General features: G+C 36.4%; 1 protein-coding gene across 7 annotated transcripts in view; it reads left to right on the top strand.

Moving 5' to 3' along the window:
• ACACA (acetyl-CoA carboxylase alpha) overlaps positions 1-21,405 on the top strand; it is a 242,740-nt gene that overhangs the window by 97,566 nt on the left and 123,769 nt on the right. For all 7 annotated transcript variants that reach the window (XM_023522859.1, XM_023522860.1, XM_011379399.2 and 4 more), the window contains 12 exons: positions 1,025-1,106; positions 1,561-1,706; positions 2,487-2,637; positions 3,916-4,050; positions 4,406-4,552; positions 4,932-5,120; positions 5,794-5,894; positions 6,627-6,715; positions 11,044-11,168; positions 17,707-17,820; positions 19,032-19,145; positions 20,042-20,131. In XM_023522859.1, coding sequence (XP_023378627.1) covers positions 1,025-1,106; positions 1,561-1,706; positions 2,487-2,637; positions 3,916-4,050; positions 4,406-4,552; positions 4,932-5,120; positions 5,794-5,894; positions 6,627-6,715; positions 11,044-11,168; positions 17,707-17,820; positions 19,032-19,145; positions 20,042-20,131 — 1,483 coding nt within the window. The remainder of the gene's footprint in view (positions 1-1,024; positions 1,107-1,560; positions 1,707-2,486; positions 2,638-3,915; positions 4,051-4,405; positions 4,553-4,931; positions 5,121-5,793; positions 5,895-6,626; positions 6,716-11,043; positions 11,169-17,706; positions 17,821-19,031; positions 19,146-20,041; positions 20,132-21,405) is intronic.

Consider the following 21,405-nt stretch of genomic DNA (forward strand, 5'->3'; position numbering starts at 1 on the left):
CTGTATCAAATCTAAATCTTTCCATGTGACTTTCAACTCCCTATATACTTTGGCCCCTGTTTACTAGTCCAGTCTTACTAATCATTATTGTTTAGCGTTCACTCTCTAAACTAGTTAAATGGTTTCCCTACTAGTGTACAAATGTCATATGTAATCTCCTTCACAGTCTCCCCCACCTGTCAAATATTATTTTTTATGTATTCTTAAAACTTGTATTTTGAAATAATTTCAGACTTATAGAAGAGTTGCATGAATAGTTCAAACAACTTCTCTATATTATTCACCCAGATTCACCAGTTATTAACAACTTGCTCCGCTTGCTTTATGACTCACTTTTTCTATTATCGTCAAGTCTTTCTTAATAATGTTTCCCTGCTTGGCAGTGTCCTCCCCTTTCCTCTTCATCCAGCCATGCCCTACTGCATTTTTTTTTAAACCCCAGATAAAGTCCCAGTTGATAGGAGTAGATGAGGGTTGGTTGCACTGGGGCTTTTTTCTTCTAAGTTTTAATTTTATTATTTTTAGAAACAGGTAATATATTCACATGGTTCAAAATTCAAAAGGCACAAAAGGTTTATAGTGAAAAGTCTCCTTCTTACCTCTGTTCCTGGCCACCCAGTTTTCTTCCTTGTAGTCAACTGATGTTACTAGTTTCTTCTGTAACCTTCCAGACATATTGTAAATTTACATAAACATGTACATGTAAGAGTTGTTTCTTCCCACCCCCTATTTTTTTAAAACAAGTGTTAGCATACTCTGGAACTGTTCTACACAGTTTCATTTGCTTTTTAAAAATTTAACAGTATAGTTAGAGAGTATTTCATATTAGTACATAAAAGGCTTCACCTTTTTAATGGCTGTATAATATTCCATTTTATAATTTTTTTTCATAATTTATGTGTCGGTTCCTTACTGATGGTCCTTTAGGTTGTTTTCAGTCTTGATATTTCAGGAAATGCTTTGAGATTCCCTTATAAACTTTTAGGACTCTCCAGAAGTGTCTCTCACATTGTTCTTCTTTCAGGGGTCAAGTCCTTCCTGCTCATACACTTCTAAATACAGTAGATGTGGAACTTATCTATGAAGGAGCCAAGTATGTACTTAAGGTATGTTGAACTCCACTGAAGCCTATACCTTACTTTTTATCTTTCTTTATTATTAGCTTGGTTCCTTTAGGTCAAGATAGAGGGCAAGTTTGGTTTATTGTGGGCTGGGTGTTAGTAAAATTACAGCCATTATTTGTGTCAATAGCCTGAATCAGTATTTGATGATTTTCTGAAAATGTTTTAGTTGTTTCTCAACTTCGCATATTCTGCCAAGAGATAAAGGAGACAGAGGACAACTGGGCCAGGGAGAAGCATCTAAGGGTCACTGTTTGCTTGCAGCAGGGCTGAGCCACGCCAACACTGAGGCTAAGAGCGTCAATGCCATGAATTTCCTTTCTCTTTGACAAATCTTTTTTACCTATAATTTACCTATGTTTTCGAGGTACTAAATTTTATCTGGGAATCCACCTGGGAGGGACACTGACTTGTCCCTTTTGGTTCTTGTTTTCTGCAGGTGACTCGACAGTCCCCTAACTCTTATGTGGTGATCATGAATGGCTCATGTGTAGAAGTAGATGTGCATCGGCTGAGTGATGGGGGGCTCCTCTTGTCCTATGACGGCAGCAGTTATACCACGTACATGAAGGAGGAAGTGGATAGGTGAGTGGCTGTTTGAGGTCCATTTGCTGGTCATTATATCAACCTTTCCTTTCAATAGTCACTAGCTCTTGGGATTTTTCAAGGTCTTTTGGTATGCTGTTTTAATTTAAAAAACCAGTACATGCACTTAACAAAAAGTGTTTACATTTAAAAACATTGTTTCTCTGCCACTCCAATGTGGCTAATAGATGATAAAAATTAAGTTCCCTTCTTTATAAGCAACTCCTGTTAACAGTTTCTTATGTATTTTTGCAGAAATTTTTTATGGACTTACAAAGTCACATATCCGTACATACTGTATTCTTCTTTTAAATGCATTCACATATAACCTTTAGATACTGTCTTATACCTTATTTTTTTCCTTAACATATGTTGTAGACTGTTCAACACGAATCATTCAGTGTTGCTATGACAGTTAAATGAATTAACATATGTAAAGTGCTTATTAGGACATTGCTTTGGACGTAGTAAGGGTTCAGGAAATAGTAACTATTACATCATTATCATCTTTGTGGGTTTTTTAAAATAGAGGTGTTTGCTCTTTTTAATGGTCATATAGTATTCCATTATGTGGATGTACTATAATTTATTTAATCTGACCCTTATTGAAGGAAATTTTGGTTATTCGGCATTGTAAACAAAGATGAAATGAATATTATATATGTGTGGGTATATAGAATAAAGTTTTCAGATTTTTTTTTAAAGATTGTTATTATTCTACTATTCTCCTTTAGAACCCGAGGTGTTTTATTGGCTTACATACTCCCACTTATCTCCTAGATATCGTATCACAATTGGCAATAAAACCTGTGTGTTTGAGAAAGAGAATGACCCTTCAGTGATGCGCTCACCTTCTGCTGGGAAGTTAATACAGTACATTGTGGAGGATGGAGGTCATGTGTTTTCTGGCCAGTGCTATGCTGAGATTGAGGTCAGGGTGGTGATTGGGCTTTTGGGTCATGGGAGGGAAGGTAGGAAAAGAGTTGGCTGGGGTGGACTAGAACTTAAGAGTAACAGAAAGGAAATAGAAAATAGAAAGGAGAGAGCCTCAGTTTGTTTAGTTGGGGTTATGAACCTTAAGATTTTAACAACAAATGAAAAGCTCATAGTGTTTCTTTGATTGATGATGAATCTCTAGCTCTAAAAGTAGACACCAGGAAATAGCACTTAAAGTGTTATTGCGTTACATGCTGGTTATACAGGAAAAGTAGGTAGAGTGGGGCCACAAAATAGACAAGTAATGAAATATGAATTCTGATAGAGCCAAGCATGTGCATGTGATTAGATAGTAAGGGAAGACTTCCTGAAAGAGGGTACTTTGATCTTAGTTTTGAAAGATAGGTAGTAATGGACCAGGTGAAGAAGGGCAGGGAAGAATGTCTAAAGGTAAAGAACAGCATGTACAAAGGCACAAAAGCAAGAAAGTATTTTATATTTAGGGAACTGCAAGTACATATTGGTATTGCTTGAGAATGGACTAAGGTTTAATGGGAAATGGCAAGCAAAGATGCTAAGTAATCAAAATTTGAGATCCTGAAGGACCTTATAAGACATACTAAGAAACTTAGACTTTCCTCAAGGCAGTGAGGAATCATGGAAGGATTTTACACAGAAAAGTGATATGACAAGATTTGGGCTCTAGAATGATTGCTTTTAGTGACCCTTAATGATTGCTTTTGTTGGAGGTGTATAGCAGGGAGAAAAATTTGCTGGGAGATTTTATAGTACTCTAGATTGGAAATGATGGGGTTCTAAAGCAAAGAGATGGCAAGAGAAGGTTTTTGAGAGAGGTTTAGAAGATGTGCTTGGCTAGGCTTTGTAACTGGTAGATAAGAGACAAAGAAGAGCAAAGAGTGACCCTTAGATTTTAGCTTGGATATCTTAAGTAGACAGAATGAGCATCTAGATCCACGGTATGGGAAGGCTAAATTGTTTGTTACTTCTAAGTACAAAACAAGTAAAAACACAAACTATGGCAAAATGGATTTAAACATTAGAAACAGGAAATGTCAGTAGCTGTCATTAATCTAACCTAAAGCTACGCTGTGAGAGATTTTTTAATTGGCTCCTTTGGTAGTCTCTTGGAGATTCTCATTTTTCTGGATTAAATAAGATATAATTCAATTTAGATGTTGAGAAAAAAACTGACCTCTTTAAATCATTCTTCTGTCTAAAGAGAAGTCAAACTCTAATTTATTTTTTATTGTAGGTGATGAAGATGGTAATGACCTTAACAGCTGCAGAGTCTGGCTGTATTCATTATGTCAAGCGTCCTGGAGCAGCTCTTGACCCAGGCTGTGTAATAGCTAAAATGCAGTTGGACAATCCCAGCAAGGTCCAGCAGGTGAGTAGGAAGGTACTTTTAATATTGCTCTCCAAGAGCTGATTACATGGTAGGGATAATTTGGAAGGGCAAATGATTTCAGTGCTTGGTTTGGCAGTTTTTCTTAGGGTTTCCCGCCCCTGATCTTATGCCTTGTATTTATGCCTATAGTATTATGGAACTAGAGTTTATAGGAGTATTCCAATACTAGGATTCTATGATTTTTTCATGATGCTTCCTCCATGGACTTCTCTGCTTGTAACTGGGTCTGGTGAAAGGATGTTGTGATTTTGAACGATGAATACAACTTGCAGTGGTGTGTTTGTACCCTGAATAGAAGGTAGTGGATGACTTGATTTCTCATTGGGGTTGACAGGCTGAGCTTCACACAGGCAGTCTGCCACAGATCCAGAGCACAGCACTCAGAGGTGAAAAGCTCCATCGAGTGTTCCACTATGTCCTGGATAATCTGGTCAACGTAATGAATGGATACTGCCTTCCAGATCCTTTCTTTAGCAGCAGGGTATGAATCACTTCTCTTGGGGAAGGGATGTACAAATAAGGTAAGGTACCTATTCTCCAAGGTAGTTTAAAAGTTGCATAAGGATTTTTTTGGGGGAGGGAGGGTTTGGGGGACAGAGAAAGCTATTTGGCCTGGACCTCTTTCACCTTTAGTCTTGAGATTTGAAGTCTTTAAATCTTTGCCTCTTTAAATCTTTGCCTCTTATCTCTGTCATTGACTTCACATTTAATTGGGATTTAAACCAGAAAACAAGGACAGTTAGAAGCTTATATTGAAATTTCAAAATAAGTACTATACAATAGCGAATTTAGATAATACCATTTTATTTTGGGGATTGTGTTAATTTTATCTGGATACTTTTTTATTATTTCCTTCTTAGGTAAAAGACTGGGTAGAGCGGTTGATGAAGACACTCAGAGATCCCTCCCTACCTCTCCTAGAATTGCAAGATATTATGACCAGTGTCTCTGGCCGCATCCCTCCCAATGTGGAAAAGTCTATCAAGAAGGAAATGGCTCAGTATGCCAGCAATATCACATCAGTCCTCTGTCAGTTTCCCAGCCAGCAGGTATCTGTAGAGTAACACTATCATTTTCTACTGGAGTTCATGTTGTAGGATTCCTTCCTATTTGTTTCCTCCTTACTCTCTGGATGTTGTGCTTTTGCAGTTTTAAGCATTGTGCCCTTCACAAAACTGCCTCAGAGTACAAGCCCAATAATGAAAGTATTGTACCTGAAATGCAAAGTATCTGTGGTTATGAGAAAAGCATATTGGCCAGGTATTCCATAGAGGTTTGTTCTTGGGGCTGTTAGAGGTATTTTTGTAAATTTAAAGTAGAGGGATATTTGCAGTTTATTATCAGAGACTTCCTTACTACCTCAGTAGCATGTATACCCTTTGCATATAAAGCAAGTTTACATATAGGGATTGAAGCTAGGCAAGTGGAGAGTAAAGTTTGAACTTTGACCTTAAGGATATATTGCCTGTCATGCCCTCTGGTAGTTTTTGCAATGTACTCATTAGTTCATATGGGAAAGGGTGAAAAGACATTAAAGTTACTTGCTTATTTAACACAAGCCCCTAAACTATGCCAGGTAACTTCTAGAAACTCCCAACATATGAAAGATAGAAATGGTCATATTATAATTAAGAAGATTCCTAGTGGTGATGCTATACAAGTTAATGCTTTGGGTCCCTTTGTTGGGTTGGGCTTCATTTTTTCTTTCTTATACTTTATTAGATTGCCAACATCCTAGATAGCCATGCAGCTACCTTGAACCGGAAATCTGAACGAGAAGTCTTCTTCATGAACACTCAGAGCATTGTCCAACTGGTACAGAGGTAGTTACATGTGACTCCAGATTCTCAGACCTGTTCATCCCCATACCTTCTTCCTTCTAAGTAATCAGAGATTTACTTCAGGTTTGACTTAGAGAAATTAGAAAGCAGTTACATTTAAGAAAATACCTTATATTTTCTAAATATCTTAGAATTATGGGCTAACTCTTATACTCAGTATTTGTGATGAATTTGTTCTATATTTTCCTGTTAATTATTAAGGCACAGAAATTTTATTTTTTTTCCTTGAAATTTGATGAAACCCTTAATTTTTCTTCTGGCACAAAGCTCAGTGTGACATTTCTTCTTAGCTTACGGAGCCAACAATTGGACTAAAGTAATATTCACAGAATGTTTTTAACTTTAAGATACTCATAAAATTTTCAGATATCTTTTAGCCATTTCAAGGGTGTGGTAGTCATTTCTACTTAGCAGTGGGAACTGAACCAAGGAGTTGTTAGGGCTATTAAGTGGTTTTTGGTTTTGTTTTGTCCTTTTTTCTCTTTTGTATATAAAGAAAAATCTTGTCTATAGCCAGATTTCTTTTAGGCTTGGGATTTAAATTAATCTGGCTAATTGATTTTAGGCTGGCCCCTATCTTGCCATATATTCAGAAGGAAAGCAGTTCAGTAGACAGTCTAGAAACTAAATCTGGGCTGTGGGTTTATTATTTAATAATCTGTTATTTAAGAGTGTAAGCTTGTTTTTCAGTGGAGACTGTTTTTATTTGCCTAGGTACCGAAGTGGCATCCGAGGCCACATGAAGGCTGTAGTGATGGATCTGCTGCGACAGTACCTGCGAGTAGAGACACAGTTTCAGAATGGTAAGCCTCTTCCTGAGGACTCTATATCAGAGAAAGTTCCTGGGTAGGACCTTGCAACAACTGAGCCAGTTTATCCTGGCACTAACACTTGCCATTAACAAACCCTTCCTCCTTTCACTGCTCCCTTAAAAACTAAACCTCAATAATCCCACTAATGCCAAAGAAAGAATAACAACAAAACACAGCTTGATGAGATCGTGAATCCACGTGCTTCTGGGAAAGGGCTGAGATAATTTTTCTAGTAGAGATTAGCATTCCCTGTTGATGTCTTCTTGACCTTGTATAGGGAGAGTTGAATCATGACTAGACTGAAATGGAGAAACCTTATCGGAAAAGCTCGCCTCTCAGCATCTAATCCCTGGATTGAACCACAGGCATCTAAAAAAAAGGCTTAGATTTTCCACTACTTTTCAGTGTATCATTTAGGTGGAATTTATCCCTGGCTTTCTCTGAAGAGCTTCACTAAATGATGTATAAAGTCTCAAAATGTGAAACACCCTTGCTGATTTTAAAGCTGCATGCTGCTGATGTTGCTACCTGCCACAAGATGGCAGTGAAACACCATAAAATTGAAATATTACCTAACATTTTCTTTTATGTTTTGCTCCCTTTTACATCCTTTAAAGGATGGCTCTGCCACTCATAACTAGCAAAAATCCTCAAGTAAATATTAGCAAACTGAATCCAGCAATGTATAAAATAATTCATTACAACCAAATTGGCTTCATCCCACTAATACAAACTTGATTAATATTGAAAAAACTGAATAATGTAATTTATCATGTAACAGCTTTAAAAGAGGAAAAAACATGGTTATCATCTCAAGATATAGGGAGAAAAGCATTTGGCAAAATTTAATATTTGTTCATGATAAACTCTTAGCAAAGAAGAATGAAATGGAACTTCTTTAATCATGTGAAGGTTCCCCATCAAAAATCTATAGATACATCATACATAATAGTAAGATAGTGAAAGCATTCTCTTTAAGATTAGGAATGAGACAAGGACACCTGCTATCACTACTTTTATACAGCATCATACTGGATTTCCTAGCCAGTGCAGTAAGACAAGAAAAAAAATTAAAGGTATGAGGACTAGAAAGGAGTAAGGAAATAAGTCTGCCACTATTAGATATGATATAATCTCTACCTTTAATAAGTTTGCTACATACAAAAGTCAATATATAACATCCAAAAGTGTTTTTTTAAAAGAACAGTTATTTAGAAAAGCAATTTAGAAAAATATGCCATTTAAAATAGGAAACCAAATATTATATACTAAGGAGTAAGTCTAACAAAAACATGTACAAGCCTCCTTTAGAGAAAATTATAATCAGATAACAATAATATAGAATGTTTAAATAAATATCATGGTCTTAGATTAGAATATATACTTGCAAAATAGTGATTCTCCCTGAATTCATCTGTAGTTTTGTTAACATTCTAATAAAAATCCTAGTAGAGTATTTTCATGAAATTTGTCAAGCTAATTCTAAAATTTTCATGAAAGAAGTCTGACAATAATAAGTGTCTAAGAAATGTAAGGTGGAGGGATTTGTCCAGTTAAATGTCAAGATTAAATATAAAGCTATATTAATGAAGAGATAGTAACATTGGTGTAGGGACAGGTTACTAGAACAATGCAACATAATAGTCTAGAAACAGATCCACACATATATGAAAACTTACTTTATAACAGAGCAGGCAGTGTAGATCATGAAGAAAGGGTAGGCTTTTCAATAAATGATACTGAGACAATGGGTTATTTATACAAAACCAAAAGAAGAAATTGGATCACTTCCTTCTATCATATACACACAAAAATCAATTCCAGATGACTTAAAGACTTAAACATGTGCTAAAGAGGCAAAACTTAACTTTTTAGGGGAATATTCTTAGACCTCAGGGTAGAGAAGATTTTATCATATAAGACATAGCATATGCATACTATAAAGGAAGAGGTTGATTAATTCGACTCCACTTAAGAACTTCTGTTCATGAAAAGATACCATAAAAAGATTGAAAATAACAAGCTACCAAGACGAAAAAGATATTTATAAAACATACACCTAACAAAGGATTGGTATCTAGAATTTATAAAGAACTGCTGTGAATCAATAAATAAAAGACAATCTAACATAAAAATCGGTAAAAGATATAAAAAGATAATTCACAAGAGAAACACAAATGATCCTCAAGCTTATGAAAAGATGTTCAATATTATTACCAATTAGAGAAATGTGAACCAAAACCACAATAAAATAGGCAAGAATTAAAAAGTCACATCATCTTCTTCCACTGCTTCTATAGGCGGAAGTGCAAATTTCCAAAGTGTAAACCGCTTTGGAAAACGGTTTGTCAATATCTAATAGAGTCGAACTTTTGTATACTCTTCAACCTAGCAGTTTCACTCTTAGATAATATACTCTAAAAAAAACTCTTACATGTGTTTATTTGGAGAACTATAAAAGACTGTTTGTGGCAACATTGTTTATAATAGCAAAAAAGACAGGAAACAATCCAAAATGCACACAAGTAGAATAGATCGTGATTTCTATTGGCATCAGTGCATTTCTACAATGGATTAATATACGGCAGTGAAAATGGATGGACCAAGGTACACAGCTGAACAAAAGGATGAATTTCAAAATCGTAATGTTAAGGGAAAGAAACAAGTTACAAAAGGAGCCATACACAATGATTCCATTGTTATCAAGTTGAAAAACAGGAAAAATGAAACTATATATACATTTGTGATAAATGTAAAGAAAAGCCAAAGAATGATTAACGTAAAATTCAGCTTAGTTGTTTCTGAGGAGGAACACATAGGATCCTTCAGAGGTACTAAAAATGTTCTATTTAAGATAGATAGTAGTTACATGGCTGTTTATTTATTCTCCCGTATGTAAATTTCACAACAAAAACGTTTTTAGGAAGAGAATACTTGGTATCATTGCTTTCTTCCTGCTTAGTGTTTCTGCTGCCTCTCCCCTGGGTAAATATTCTTTTTATTTCCCCTGGTCTTAGTAATTCCTATTACCAAGATATAGTTTTGTTGTCATTTCAAAGCTAAGTCTTGGTCGGGAGAAATATAAATTTATATAGGACAATCAATTTTTAAACAGCTTTCATTTTGTTCTAAATAGGTCTTTTATGAAATAGGCAGTTCTCTAGATGTTGTACTCCACTGCTTTTTGAATATATTTAGTTTCATTTTGAAAAAAATTATAAGCCAATCTTTAATATTTAAAACAGGTAAAAAGCAGAGTTGCCCTGGTTGAATGTATTCAGCACTCTAGGAATCCATGGTAATGCAATTTGAACGCCACTATTCCGGTTTGTAACAACATGGAATCTGAACTGAGGCAATAGTTCTTTAGTATTTTCATGATTTCATAAAATTCTGACCCTTGGGACTACTCAAACACTAATTCTCCTTTTCTTGGAAATTTAATTCTGAGGTAAGCTGTTTCCTAAAGAAGTGACTATTACTTATATCCCATGGTAGATATTGCTATAGTATACCAGAAGATTATGCTCCTATTGCAAAACAGCTTTCCTAGCCAGAACTAACTTGCCCCTGGTGGCCTTATGAAAGGCCAGTGAAAATATACATAAATGTACTCTCCCTGTAGACCTTTTGACTTAATGCAAGATTCTCCTTGATCTGTGCCTTAGTTTGGATTAGGAATTCCTAGGCATTTCTTAACTATTTCATGGACTTATGGTAGAAAATGTTGATTCCAGAGGTGGCAGCCATCTTCTTTGAAGATATTGATAAGTTTGTGTCATTTTATTTTTGAGCTAAAACTGTTCCTTTTGGTTAGGGTGAAACATTTTCAATGAGTCAGACACGGAACCAGAATCTCAAGCTGGAGTGGACTTTAAAGATGGCATTGACATTTCTTTTAAAGCAGCAGAACCCTCTCTTTTAAGGAAATCATTCCAGGAAGCTAAAAGAGAGAATTTAGAGTAAAGGTGGGGGTTGGAGTTATCCCCAACCCCTCAGTCTCTAGGCACACCCTCCCCCTACCTCTCAATTTTTTGTGTGTGAAAAGAATGCTCAGAGAGGGAAGGTGATTTGCCCAGGAGCACATAGTAAATTAGCAACAGAGCTAGGCTTTCAGCCCAGGTCTTACAACCAGATCGCCAACTTCCTAGTCCAATGTTCCTTTTACAAAACCACACTGCCAATTCTGGACAGATCCCTCCTAGAAAATTCTTAAGTGGTTTCTTCTCAATGATTATCAGGTGAATTATAGACATTAAAAAACAAATAACATATAAATATGAACATTGATATTTATCAATTCTTTTTGCTGCTTGTAGGTCACTATGACAAATGTGTGTTCGTCCTTCGAGAGGAGAACAAGAGTGACATGAACACTGTACTGAACTATATCTTCTCTCATGCTCAAGTTACCAAGAAGAATCTTCTGGTCACAATGCTTATTGTGAGTACAGTTTTTCAGAACCTGTAAGGATGGCCGATGATAGGAAAAAGCATTTCTCCTGATGGCTGTCGTCAGAGGAAAAGCTCCTGTCTTTTATAATTGTGGGATGAGTGGGGCTTGGGTTGTAGATTAACAGTTTCTCACAGCTGCCTTTGTCCTTGACCTGGAAGAAAGTGCTCCCGTCAGGAAAGGATTGTTCTGCCTATTATGCATATAATCATGCACGGAAACTCAGATCTCTTGCTTCTACTTAGAGAAGCCCTGTGTCTCCTCATTCCTGTTGTCACTCATGGAAGTATCTTTAAAATTTAGTCTTATCCAGCCAGTGTACTTTTTCATTATAACTCTTTTTTGTTCCATGAATATCAGCAATGGCTGTCATGTCCAAAACTTAAGAACAAAAAACAACTGTTAGCAATCCAGTATTGCTCCTCCCCTACCAAACATATTTAAATTTATTTCGCATCTTCTTTGGTCCTTTTCTGTTTTATTTACATAGAAATCTAAGCTCAGATTATTGTATTGGTAGTAGATATATGCTTTTGTCCCCATAACCTAGTGAAGTGGGAATGAAGAGGTAAGACTAGTAGATGTGAATAGGACTAATGTACATTTGAACAGTGGATGGAATTTTTGTGGACTTAAGGATTTTTGAAGATGATTTGTAAGTTTTTCACTCCTAGATTTTTCTGATCAAGTTAATACTAGGAATTAGAGGACAGTAAGACTATTCTTAGATTCCCCACTCCATGAACAATTTCCTTGCCCCTGTATATGTCTTTTTTGTGGGGACTAGCGTCCCTTTGGCTCCTAGAGTTTCCTTTTTTGTCCTTTTGTAGAATTGCCATTTTTGGTATCTTAATTCCATCATTTCTTCTCAGAGGAAAAAAATCCCACAAATATTCACTGCTATTTTTTATTTCATAGTTCAGAATGAAGGGAAACTGTCTACCTCACACCTAGTTAACAACGGTGTCGCTCATTCAGTTATCTGCCTAGCTGGTTAATTCTCAAAGAGATAACATTTTTTAGAATACCTACTTTTAAAAATATCTAATTATAAGGAGTGTTTATAACCTTTGCTACCTAGAATGGCTAGATGGTAGGGAAACCAGAAGATGCATTTGAAAGGAAAAAAATATATGTCAGCACTATATAATATTTATTTCAGTTTCCCCAAGTGGGAGGTTTTGACAAAGAAGTGATATCTAGGGCACCTTGCTGATAATATTTTTTCTCAATCAAAAAAGGGAAGAAATCTCTGACTAGTTAGATTTTTTTTTTTTTTTAACTTTAATACAAAGATTGCTAATTCTCACTTGGATAAAGCCAAGACTTTCTCGTAGAAAAGGGTAATGATCAGGGAGTGGAAGAATATGTCAGTTTGTCCCTAAAATGGGGTGGAATTTGCCTTTTAAGGAAGCTAATTATGGTGAGTTTCCATTTTATTATGATTACCTTTTTAAGGACTTAACAGTTTTCTGCACTAAAAATAGACCAAAGCCCAGAATCCTCGGAGCAGCAGAAGAGTAATGATCGTCCAAGACTGTCGCTAGGTTTCTTAAATTCTAATTTGTAAGATATAGGGGCTCGGCTCGCTCCTTTTGCGGAGTGATTGTAAGTAACGCTTGCCTTAAGAATCTCATTATTGGAACACGGAGCCATATTTCCTCTGAGAATTCTGGAGTAGCTTTGAGCCGGGGCTGTTCATTTCTCAAGTAATCACGCTGGTGTGATGGAGAGAGAAAATGGCAGCTGTTCGGAGCTCAGGCCTTCAATTTTCTTCAGAGTCCAGTCACTCAAGTGTGTAATTACACGGGGGTGCTGCAGAGGCGTTGGGCCCTGTCAGAGAACTGGTTTGAGGCTTTGCTTTCTGCTTTTGCCAGTCAGGACAGGCAGAAGCCAATGGGACTCAGACTTGCTGCTGTTTCTTTTTTCTCCACCTTGTCATCCTGATTACTTCTTACCTGCGTGGATAGTACCCAAACTTTCATTCCAGCAGGCTGAGATCTTTGGAGAAAAGAGCTGTTTGTTAGTGTTTGGGTTTGGATGAATAGAACAGGGAGAAGAGGAAGAAGAAGAGAGAGTCAGGGAGGTGGGGGAGGAGGAAGGAGGTTGAAGAGGTGAACCAGAATGATGGATTTGTACTTTTCTTTATTTTGGCATTTCACATTTTTCTTTAAAAAACAAAACAAAACTCAGTAAATGTAGTAGGAATCTTAGCTGTTTTTACCTCATTTAGAGATTTGGAAATCAAGAAGTTAATTGATATGATTGAGCTGAGGGTCAGCTAGCAGTGACTTATGGAGCAGAGATGAGAGTTCAAAATGTGCTTTTTTTTTTTTTTATCTGATGCTAATGAATGTAAGATGTGTGTTTCCTCTTTCCTTCTTGGACAGTGGTCAAGCCCCCCAACCCCACAGCTGCATTAATGGCTGTAGCTGGTAAAAGCAATTTTAGTTGTTGGGATGACTCTTTCTGTAGGTCTCACTGCCTTTTACAGGTATCACCTGAACATGGTAGCATTGATTTCCCCAGCTTGTGCTCTCAGCTAGTTTCCCTTTCTTTGCTTACCTTGGTTTCCTGATTGATGGTTATGTACCTGGCATTCCAATCTCTGCTTTCTAGAAGTAGGAATGTAGATGATGATTTCTGGGGCTTTTGAACCTAGAGGGAGGGATCAAGAAAATTGGTCTTCAGTGAATCAATGTTACGGAATGTGGGCTGCTCCAAGGAAGGCTTCATTTCCTCCAGGTATTAGCATAACTTGCCCAGGGGTAACTTCCCTCAAGGACTCTCCAGCAAGTTTCTTCTAATCCTTCACCCTATCTGGAAAGCAAAATGTCAAGTAAAACGCTAAAGTACTGTCGAGTTTTCTCCATTTGGAGGCATATTGTGCCACAGTTGAAAACAAAGTCTGGAAGCCTAACAGTAAGTTTATTTTTTTTGAAAAAGCTCTTGTTATTTCATAAATTTAATTTTCTAGAAAAAAAATCATAAAACACTGTTTATGTTTACTTAGAGGTATTTAGGAGATTCGTTAGCCAAATTAAGCTACTTGGTACCAATAAAAAAGTATCAGCACCCTCATGGCTGTCTAGATAGCCAAGTACATATCCTATAGCCACCTTGACTTGAGTAGCCATCCCCTCATTAATATTATATTTCTGATATGATCCACATGAACATGATATAAGCATGCTTCCTTATAAGTAATGCCATGCCTATGATCCTCTGGTTTGGTTTAAACAGGGAGCGTTTAAAATGCTGATCAGCACCTCCTCTTAACATGACTGCAAATAATTTTGTCCAATGTGTAAGTAAAGGAGTATTTCACAGTGAACCCAGTTATTGAATAAGTGTGATATTAACAATTTCTTGTTAAAACTGTCCCATGACAACCTTGGAATGTCCAAAAGCCCAGCTGTGACTGGAGGAAGCTACCAGTTCATCACTGGTATTGGGATTAGTGTCTCAACCAGCTGAACAATAGTTAATGTCTTGTGTGCATTACACATTAGGTTACGTTCTTTTCATTTTGAATTGCTAGTATACTAAGATCAAGTTGGAATATATTCGGCTTTTCTGGCAGTCAGTTATATAACTTTGGCTATGGTTTTGACACTTAAGCATGTTTGTCGTATTTCTGCAAATATGAAATATGCCCTGTTGATGGCCACTATCGAGGTTAAGAATAAAAACAAGAAATAACTGTGTGGTACCAATCTTAACAATTATTGAGTGATTTTCACTTGGGCCTGCAGATTTATGCAAGTGACCTGTAATCCCAAAATCAGCAGTTAGGCTCATTAAATGAACCTCTTTACATTGAGAAAACATCTGCTGACATAGGTACCGTTTAATGTCATTGTTAGAAAATGTTCACCAGGATTAGATGGCGATGTTGGGCTGTCCAGTTGCCCAAAGGGAGTCTATCTCCAGGCTAGTGGGGCCTAAACTTCTTTTTGTATGTTTGTATCTTAGGTTGGGTGGTTCTGATGAACAGAATGATCTTCCTTCTCTGGTGGTTTCTTTTAGGGCCTGAACATTGTGTCTAGGTCAAGGACAAGAGAGGGTTGAGAGGGTTACTATACACATAATTTTCTATTGCCAGTCTTTTTCTAAGTATTAATGATGATAATGGGGAAAATAATATTTGAATAGAAAATGTCCAAGTCAGTATAAACTAATGGAAGTAGTGGTTTATTCATACTGTGTTTGATATTTCACATCCCAGCATGGTCTGGTTTGTGTATTTTATCAAAAGGAGCTTAGGAAGATTGTCATTTGGTGATCATAGATAATTACTTCTCTACTATATTTTTTACTCTTCATAGTTCACTTTTCCTACAGATACTGTTTCTTTTTTTTTTCTACCCCTTTTCTTACTTCCTTTCTCTTACAGTTGTAAGTTGAAATGAGTGTTTTTTTTAAAAAAGTGGTTTTGTGTGTTCTGTTTTGTTTTAACTTAGAACATGATCTGTAGTTAGGCAAGAGGATAATTTCATTTTTCTTATTTATTTTAATCTCAAAAGATAAACCTGGATAATCCTGCCAAGGGAAAACATTCCATATCAAATCGGATACAGGTTGGGTCGGAGGCTAGTGTTCTTATTGGCTTTTGTTATTAATGTTGAGACTTTAGTTTGGCTATTTACAGAGTCGTATTACCCAGGATACGTCTTAGGCTTTTAGACTTTCAGTGGGTCGTTCTGGTGATTGAAGTAAATACCTCAGAAAGGAATATGTTTTCTCTTAGAAACATTAAGTAAAGAGAGAATTAGGTAGGAAAAATTTACCTTGGTTTCCATACTCTCTGTTATCTATCATTTTTCCTTCTGTTTTTATGGTCTTGTCTTGGTAATTTTTTTCCCTTGCAATTCTATTTTGCTCATTAGTTCTCAAGAAAAGATGAGAGTTAGTTGCATTTTCTCCCTCCTCTTTGTTTTCTGCCTTAGGATAGGTGGAATAGGTCTTCCAGTCTGTGACTACATGCTCGGCCGAACCCTGGATTTATAGTCACTTTAACAGCAGCTCTTCTTCTTCTCACGCAGATGAGTGAATTCCCTGCGTTAAATAAATGAAAACAATACATACTTGTACTTCCTTAACTATAAATCCCATCGCGTGGTTTACGACTGGACAGTTGGAGCAGACCTCTGGTTGGTGGATTGGGGAACCAGAAAGTATTTCCTGCTTTAAAATGTTTGCAAAGCCTTTTTTCCCCAGCATAATGGTGCTGAGTACTCCAAAACTATTTACCCTGTGACGTGGAAAGTAGTAGGGGTTGCAGAAAGTGTTTTGGGGAAATGCATACCTACTCCAAAAGCTCTAAGTCCCAAGCTTTTATTTATACTGCTGTGGTCATGGACTATAAAGAGTGTCCCTGAGATGGGGAAGGTTAAGTAAAAAATGGAGATTCTTCAAGAAAAAGGCTGATAATCAAGGTAAGGAGAATGTTAAAAAGCAGTAACGGGGAGCCTTTTGGGATCTGGTCATCTTTCATGTCCCCTTGATAGTAGGGGGAGAATAAAAATGCACTAAAATATGAAGGCAGTTATTTTCAAATTCCAAGTAGAGGGAACTGTACCTAAATGTGTACATTTTACGTCATGTGGTATTAAGAAGTACTACTATAAATAGCTATAAATTAAAAAAAAAAAAAAGAGGACAGGCATTTATAAAAACTGCATCTAGCATTTCAGCCTAGATGAAAAATTACGTGGATAATGGATGAATTTAGGGAGTAAACTGACATTTCCCTGCAGAAGAAATCTTTTTCTCAAAATATGATAGAGATTTTTTCTTAACAATTTTTAATTTTTAGGAAGGCCCCAATACTGAAGAAACCATGGATTGTATTGTAGGAGCTGGGTTTTTTTCCTCTGATCTATCTAAGGATTCACTATGTTTAGATATTGTGGAGTGATTCTTGGTACAGCAAGAGGATAACTGATTTGGGGTATAGAATTGTCAGAATATGAGATGGTGTTTTTATTTAGTGTGTGTTTATAAATGAATAATTTGTTCTCATGTTTCTGTTTTACACCCTCCTGGGATGCTGAACATTTGGTTTGTGGAATGAGTACCACCAGGAGTGGTTCCTTTTGCTTTATTCTGCCTTCTTTCCAAAAGTGGGAGAACAGGAAAGCCTTTAATCCCTATGTTATTTAAAACCTCTTAAAACCTCATCTGTTATTTCTTACTCAGAATCTCTTGACCCCTTTTAATGGTCTCTGATGATTTCTTCTGCATGTTAAAAGTATAATGTTGATTTATAAAGAAATACATTAGGAATTTTGACTATGAATGACAGAGGGATTTGGGTTTCTACTAGCAGCTACTTCCTCTGGGATCTTCTTTACCACGTTGTTTGGGATTTAACACAAACAAACAAACACAACCCAGGAAGTTTGCATTTTCTTATTAATTCAGCTATATTTACTTTGTTTTTATCCCCTTTTCCCATTTCAAAGTCAGATCCACCTCAGTTCTTTTTAATATAGATGTGTATGTTCTTTTTCACATTAACAATTAGGATCAGTTGTGTGGCCGGGACCCCACTCTCACTGATGAGCTGCTGAATATCCTCACAGAGCTAACTCAACTTAGTAAGACCACCAATGCTAAAGTGGCACTTCGAGCGCGCCAGGTAAGAACATATGTTGGTTATCTTGAGGAAGGTATGGTTTTCATAGATTGGGCACTGAGCTTTTACACATCATCTTCCAAAGATACAGTTTTCTATGTATGTCTCATTGCCCTCAGAACAAATGTTTTCATGTGGTATATGTTTTTTAAAAAGAAAAGAAAAAATTAACTTTGAGTCTCTTTATAATAGGAGCCCTTTCTGCATTATAAAATCCTGTTATCATTCTCTACTCTTCCTAGTAGCTTCGTGATGATAAACCAATGTCACGTGGAGGAAAGGAAACTGAGGGAAGGCAGTAGACTCAATATTTCTTCCTTCCCAAAGGGAGCTTAGAAGCAGGTGAAAACTTTTAAGTGTATAGGGAAAAAATCAACTGTGGAAAGTAGAAAGGTAATGAAATGAATCTTAGATGCTAGCAATCAAAACAACCCCAGAGAAGTCCAGTTAGTTTCACCCTGCAGTCTTCATTTCCATTCCAAAAGGTTTCAGCAGGGAAGCCAAGAGCTGGTGCTCCCTTTGTGTTTCAGTGCATGGGCATTGACAAGGAAGCAACATTTGAAGCTGTTCAGTGACCTTCTGCTTTCTCTACAATTGTATCCATGTCACTGAACTACTCAAAGTTATTGAACCTCTCAGTGACCTGCTGAGAGTATTCAGGTCCTACCGTGTCCCTGTTTGTTTGTGACACTGTTTTCACTCTCTCTGCCCCTCACATGCATTGGTGTTACATCCTGATGCTTTCTCCTTGATACTGAGTATCTGGGGCTGTCAGAGCAGCTTTTCCTAGTCTGTCTTTCTACTTCAGAGTTGCAAAAGCCTAGCTCTGCTGCATCCACCTTCCCCACAGCTGCTCCCTGCCAGACCTGATTCCCAATTAACAGCTAGTCAGGCAGTCTCTAGGACTAGCAGCTTTGCAATGGTAAATCACATGCACTGATGGAACTTGATTGAAGCTGTTTTCTCTCCCTTCCCCCTACTCCCCTTGGGAAATTGCCCACAACGCAAATCATGGTGAGAGTCAACTGAGATGCAGTATTTGGTGGCATTGGCTTTATGTTACAGGACCTAGAAGTTTACTTGGTCTCTGTTTTATCTTTGATGCCTACACTTACAGATTTATATTTATTGCTTTTGTATCAGAGTTGCCTAATAGGAGCCTAGAATAATCACTCCCTTAGGAACTTATGCCTCTTATTTTGCTCTCACTCTAGGTTCTTATTGCCTCCCATTTACCATCATACGAGCTTCGTCATAACCAAGTAGAGTCTATCTTCCTATCAGCTATTGACATGTATGGACATCAGTTTTGCATTGAAAACCTACAGGTATACTTATAGCCCTTTTCTATTTCTGTGCACTCTTGTTCCCTTTACTTCTAAGCATAGTTTAATTAAGTAATTAATCAATTTGATTTCCTGTGTAAGGAAGTTTTATACCTTGACTTTCTAAAATAATTTATACTTATAAATATTTTTTCATTAAAAATGAGTTTAGAATTGTGGTGTAGCTTAAAAATCAAATAGGCTTGCCTTGATAGAAGTGTCCTATTGAAATCTTTACCTCTTGTGCTATAATTTTATTTTAATGCTTACTATTAAGCTTTATATAGAGCCAATTTTATAAGAATATTGGCTAATTTTACTGATTGGAAGGACCCTGACTATTGTTTTTAAAACAACATCATTTTCTCAGGAGTGATCTATTTGTGTACCTCGAAATAAGGATAATATTGTTATATTTAGCCAAGGGAATCTTCAGGCTCTCTCTCAGATTTCCTTCTGGAGAACCTAGAGAGGGGAGAAGGATGTTTTTGTTTTTTTTGGTTCATAGTTGAAATAGATTTCAATTGTGATTCATGTCTATAGTTTACCATAGTGGAATATTGAGACAATATTTAAGAATTTGAGTAGAGATATGTCAGAAAGAATAATAATAATAGTAAATACTTCTATTAGCATATAATTAATGCATTTTTAATGCATTATATTAAGAATTATACATATTTTAAGTCTTTTAATGCTTACAACATCCCTATAAAAATGGGTATTATTATTTTCTCTATTTTGTAACTTGAAGCTGAGGCACAAAGAAAGTTCATACATTACATTCATAGATAGCAATCTAAAGTTTCCCAATTAACAGCTAAATGTTTTAAATGCTAAATATTATCCATTAAAATTGGTCTCTTTGAGTTGCAATGGTTTGTCTTTGTACCTTTCAGAAACTCATCTTGTCTGAAACATCTATTTTCGATGTCCTGCCAAACTTCTTCTATCACAGCAACCAGGTGGTGAGGATGGCGGCTCTGGAGGTAAGTTTTCATAGTAACGTAACGTAACGTAACATAAAATGACCTTTTCCTTGATTTCTGTCCATTTGGCTATCATATCAATCTTTTTTCTTTGGCTTTAGGTTGGTTCTTAAGAGTCTTCTTTTCCTCTGAAACTAATGCTGAACTAGGGCCTTGCTTTACCCAGGTGTTTTAGTTGAACTAATCACCAGCTTCTAGGCTCCAATCACAGGAAAATAACTGCCAGCATTTTTCAATAGTCTCTACTTTCCAGGTTATTTGATTCTCCCATTTCATAATGAATTAGGATTCCCTGTAACACAATAAGTGAAAAAAAATATGGCTGGGTCAGAATATGTACCATTTTGTCATTTGGGCCAAATAAAATAGATTTTAGTTATATTCTGAATTGTCAAGCAGCTCTTGTGAAATATTTCATCATGAGAAAAAGGTAATAACATTTAATGAACTGCGTTTTAGGTGCTTTTTCGCTTTTAATCATATTACTTCATGAAGTAAGAAAGTGAGACTCTGAGAGGTTAAGTGACTTGTCCAAATTCACATAGATAATAAGTGGAAGAATTTGCTTTGAACCCAGGTCAATCTGACTCACAGACTTCTGTTTCCACTATACCACACTGCCATAAGCACAAAAAAGGGAAGCCCTGAACACCACTGTAAAATGCCAAGTATATGTTTTTTGAAGATGAGAGAAAGGAGTGTTTTAGATGATTTTATGTAATATGATATCACTATAGTCTGTTGCAAGCTATTTTGAGTTACTCTTGCTATTTGTATTCTGTGAGTAGAGTGTAATATAACCTACTCAGTAAATACAAAATTTTAAAAATATCTCAGTGTTTTACAGTGCTTTTATGTCATTTAATGAGAAGTCTCCTATATACCTAACATGCTGATGGAATCTCGTGTAGCATTTTATGTGCATGGCAAATTGGCTGTGAAGTGCATAAGGTTGGACTGATGGTTTTTGCTGAGATGTAGCCTGTTGCTGTTTGTTTTAACTCTTGAGTCAAGTTAGTGTGTTTGAGATATTATGTCAAACTATGCCTTAATGCTTTTGCCTAGTGTTTGAAGGAGATAAATAATCTAAAATTGATTTTGGGCGATGGGAAAACTCAACAAAGCAAAATAAAGGTACAAGATAGTAAAAGGGTTCAACTGTACTGCAGTTGTTTCTGTCTTCACTCCTCAAGTAGCCCAGAATCGTCACCTTTCATTTTTCTCACTACTTGCTTTTATCTTCTGTTGAAATGATCATGCTTAATGAGTTAATA

Source organism: Pteropus vampyrus, unplaced genomic scaffold (genome assembly GCF_000151845.1).
Source record: "Pteropus vampyrus isolate Shadow unplaced genomic scaffold, Pvam_2.0 Scaffold358, whole genome shotgun sequence".
In the NCBI taxonomy this organism is placed as follows: domain Eukaryota; kingdom Metazoa; phylum Chordata; class Mammalia; order Chiroptera; family Pteropodidae; genus Pteropus; species Pteropus vampyrus.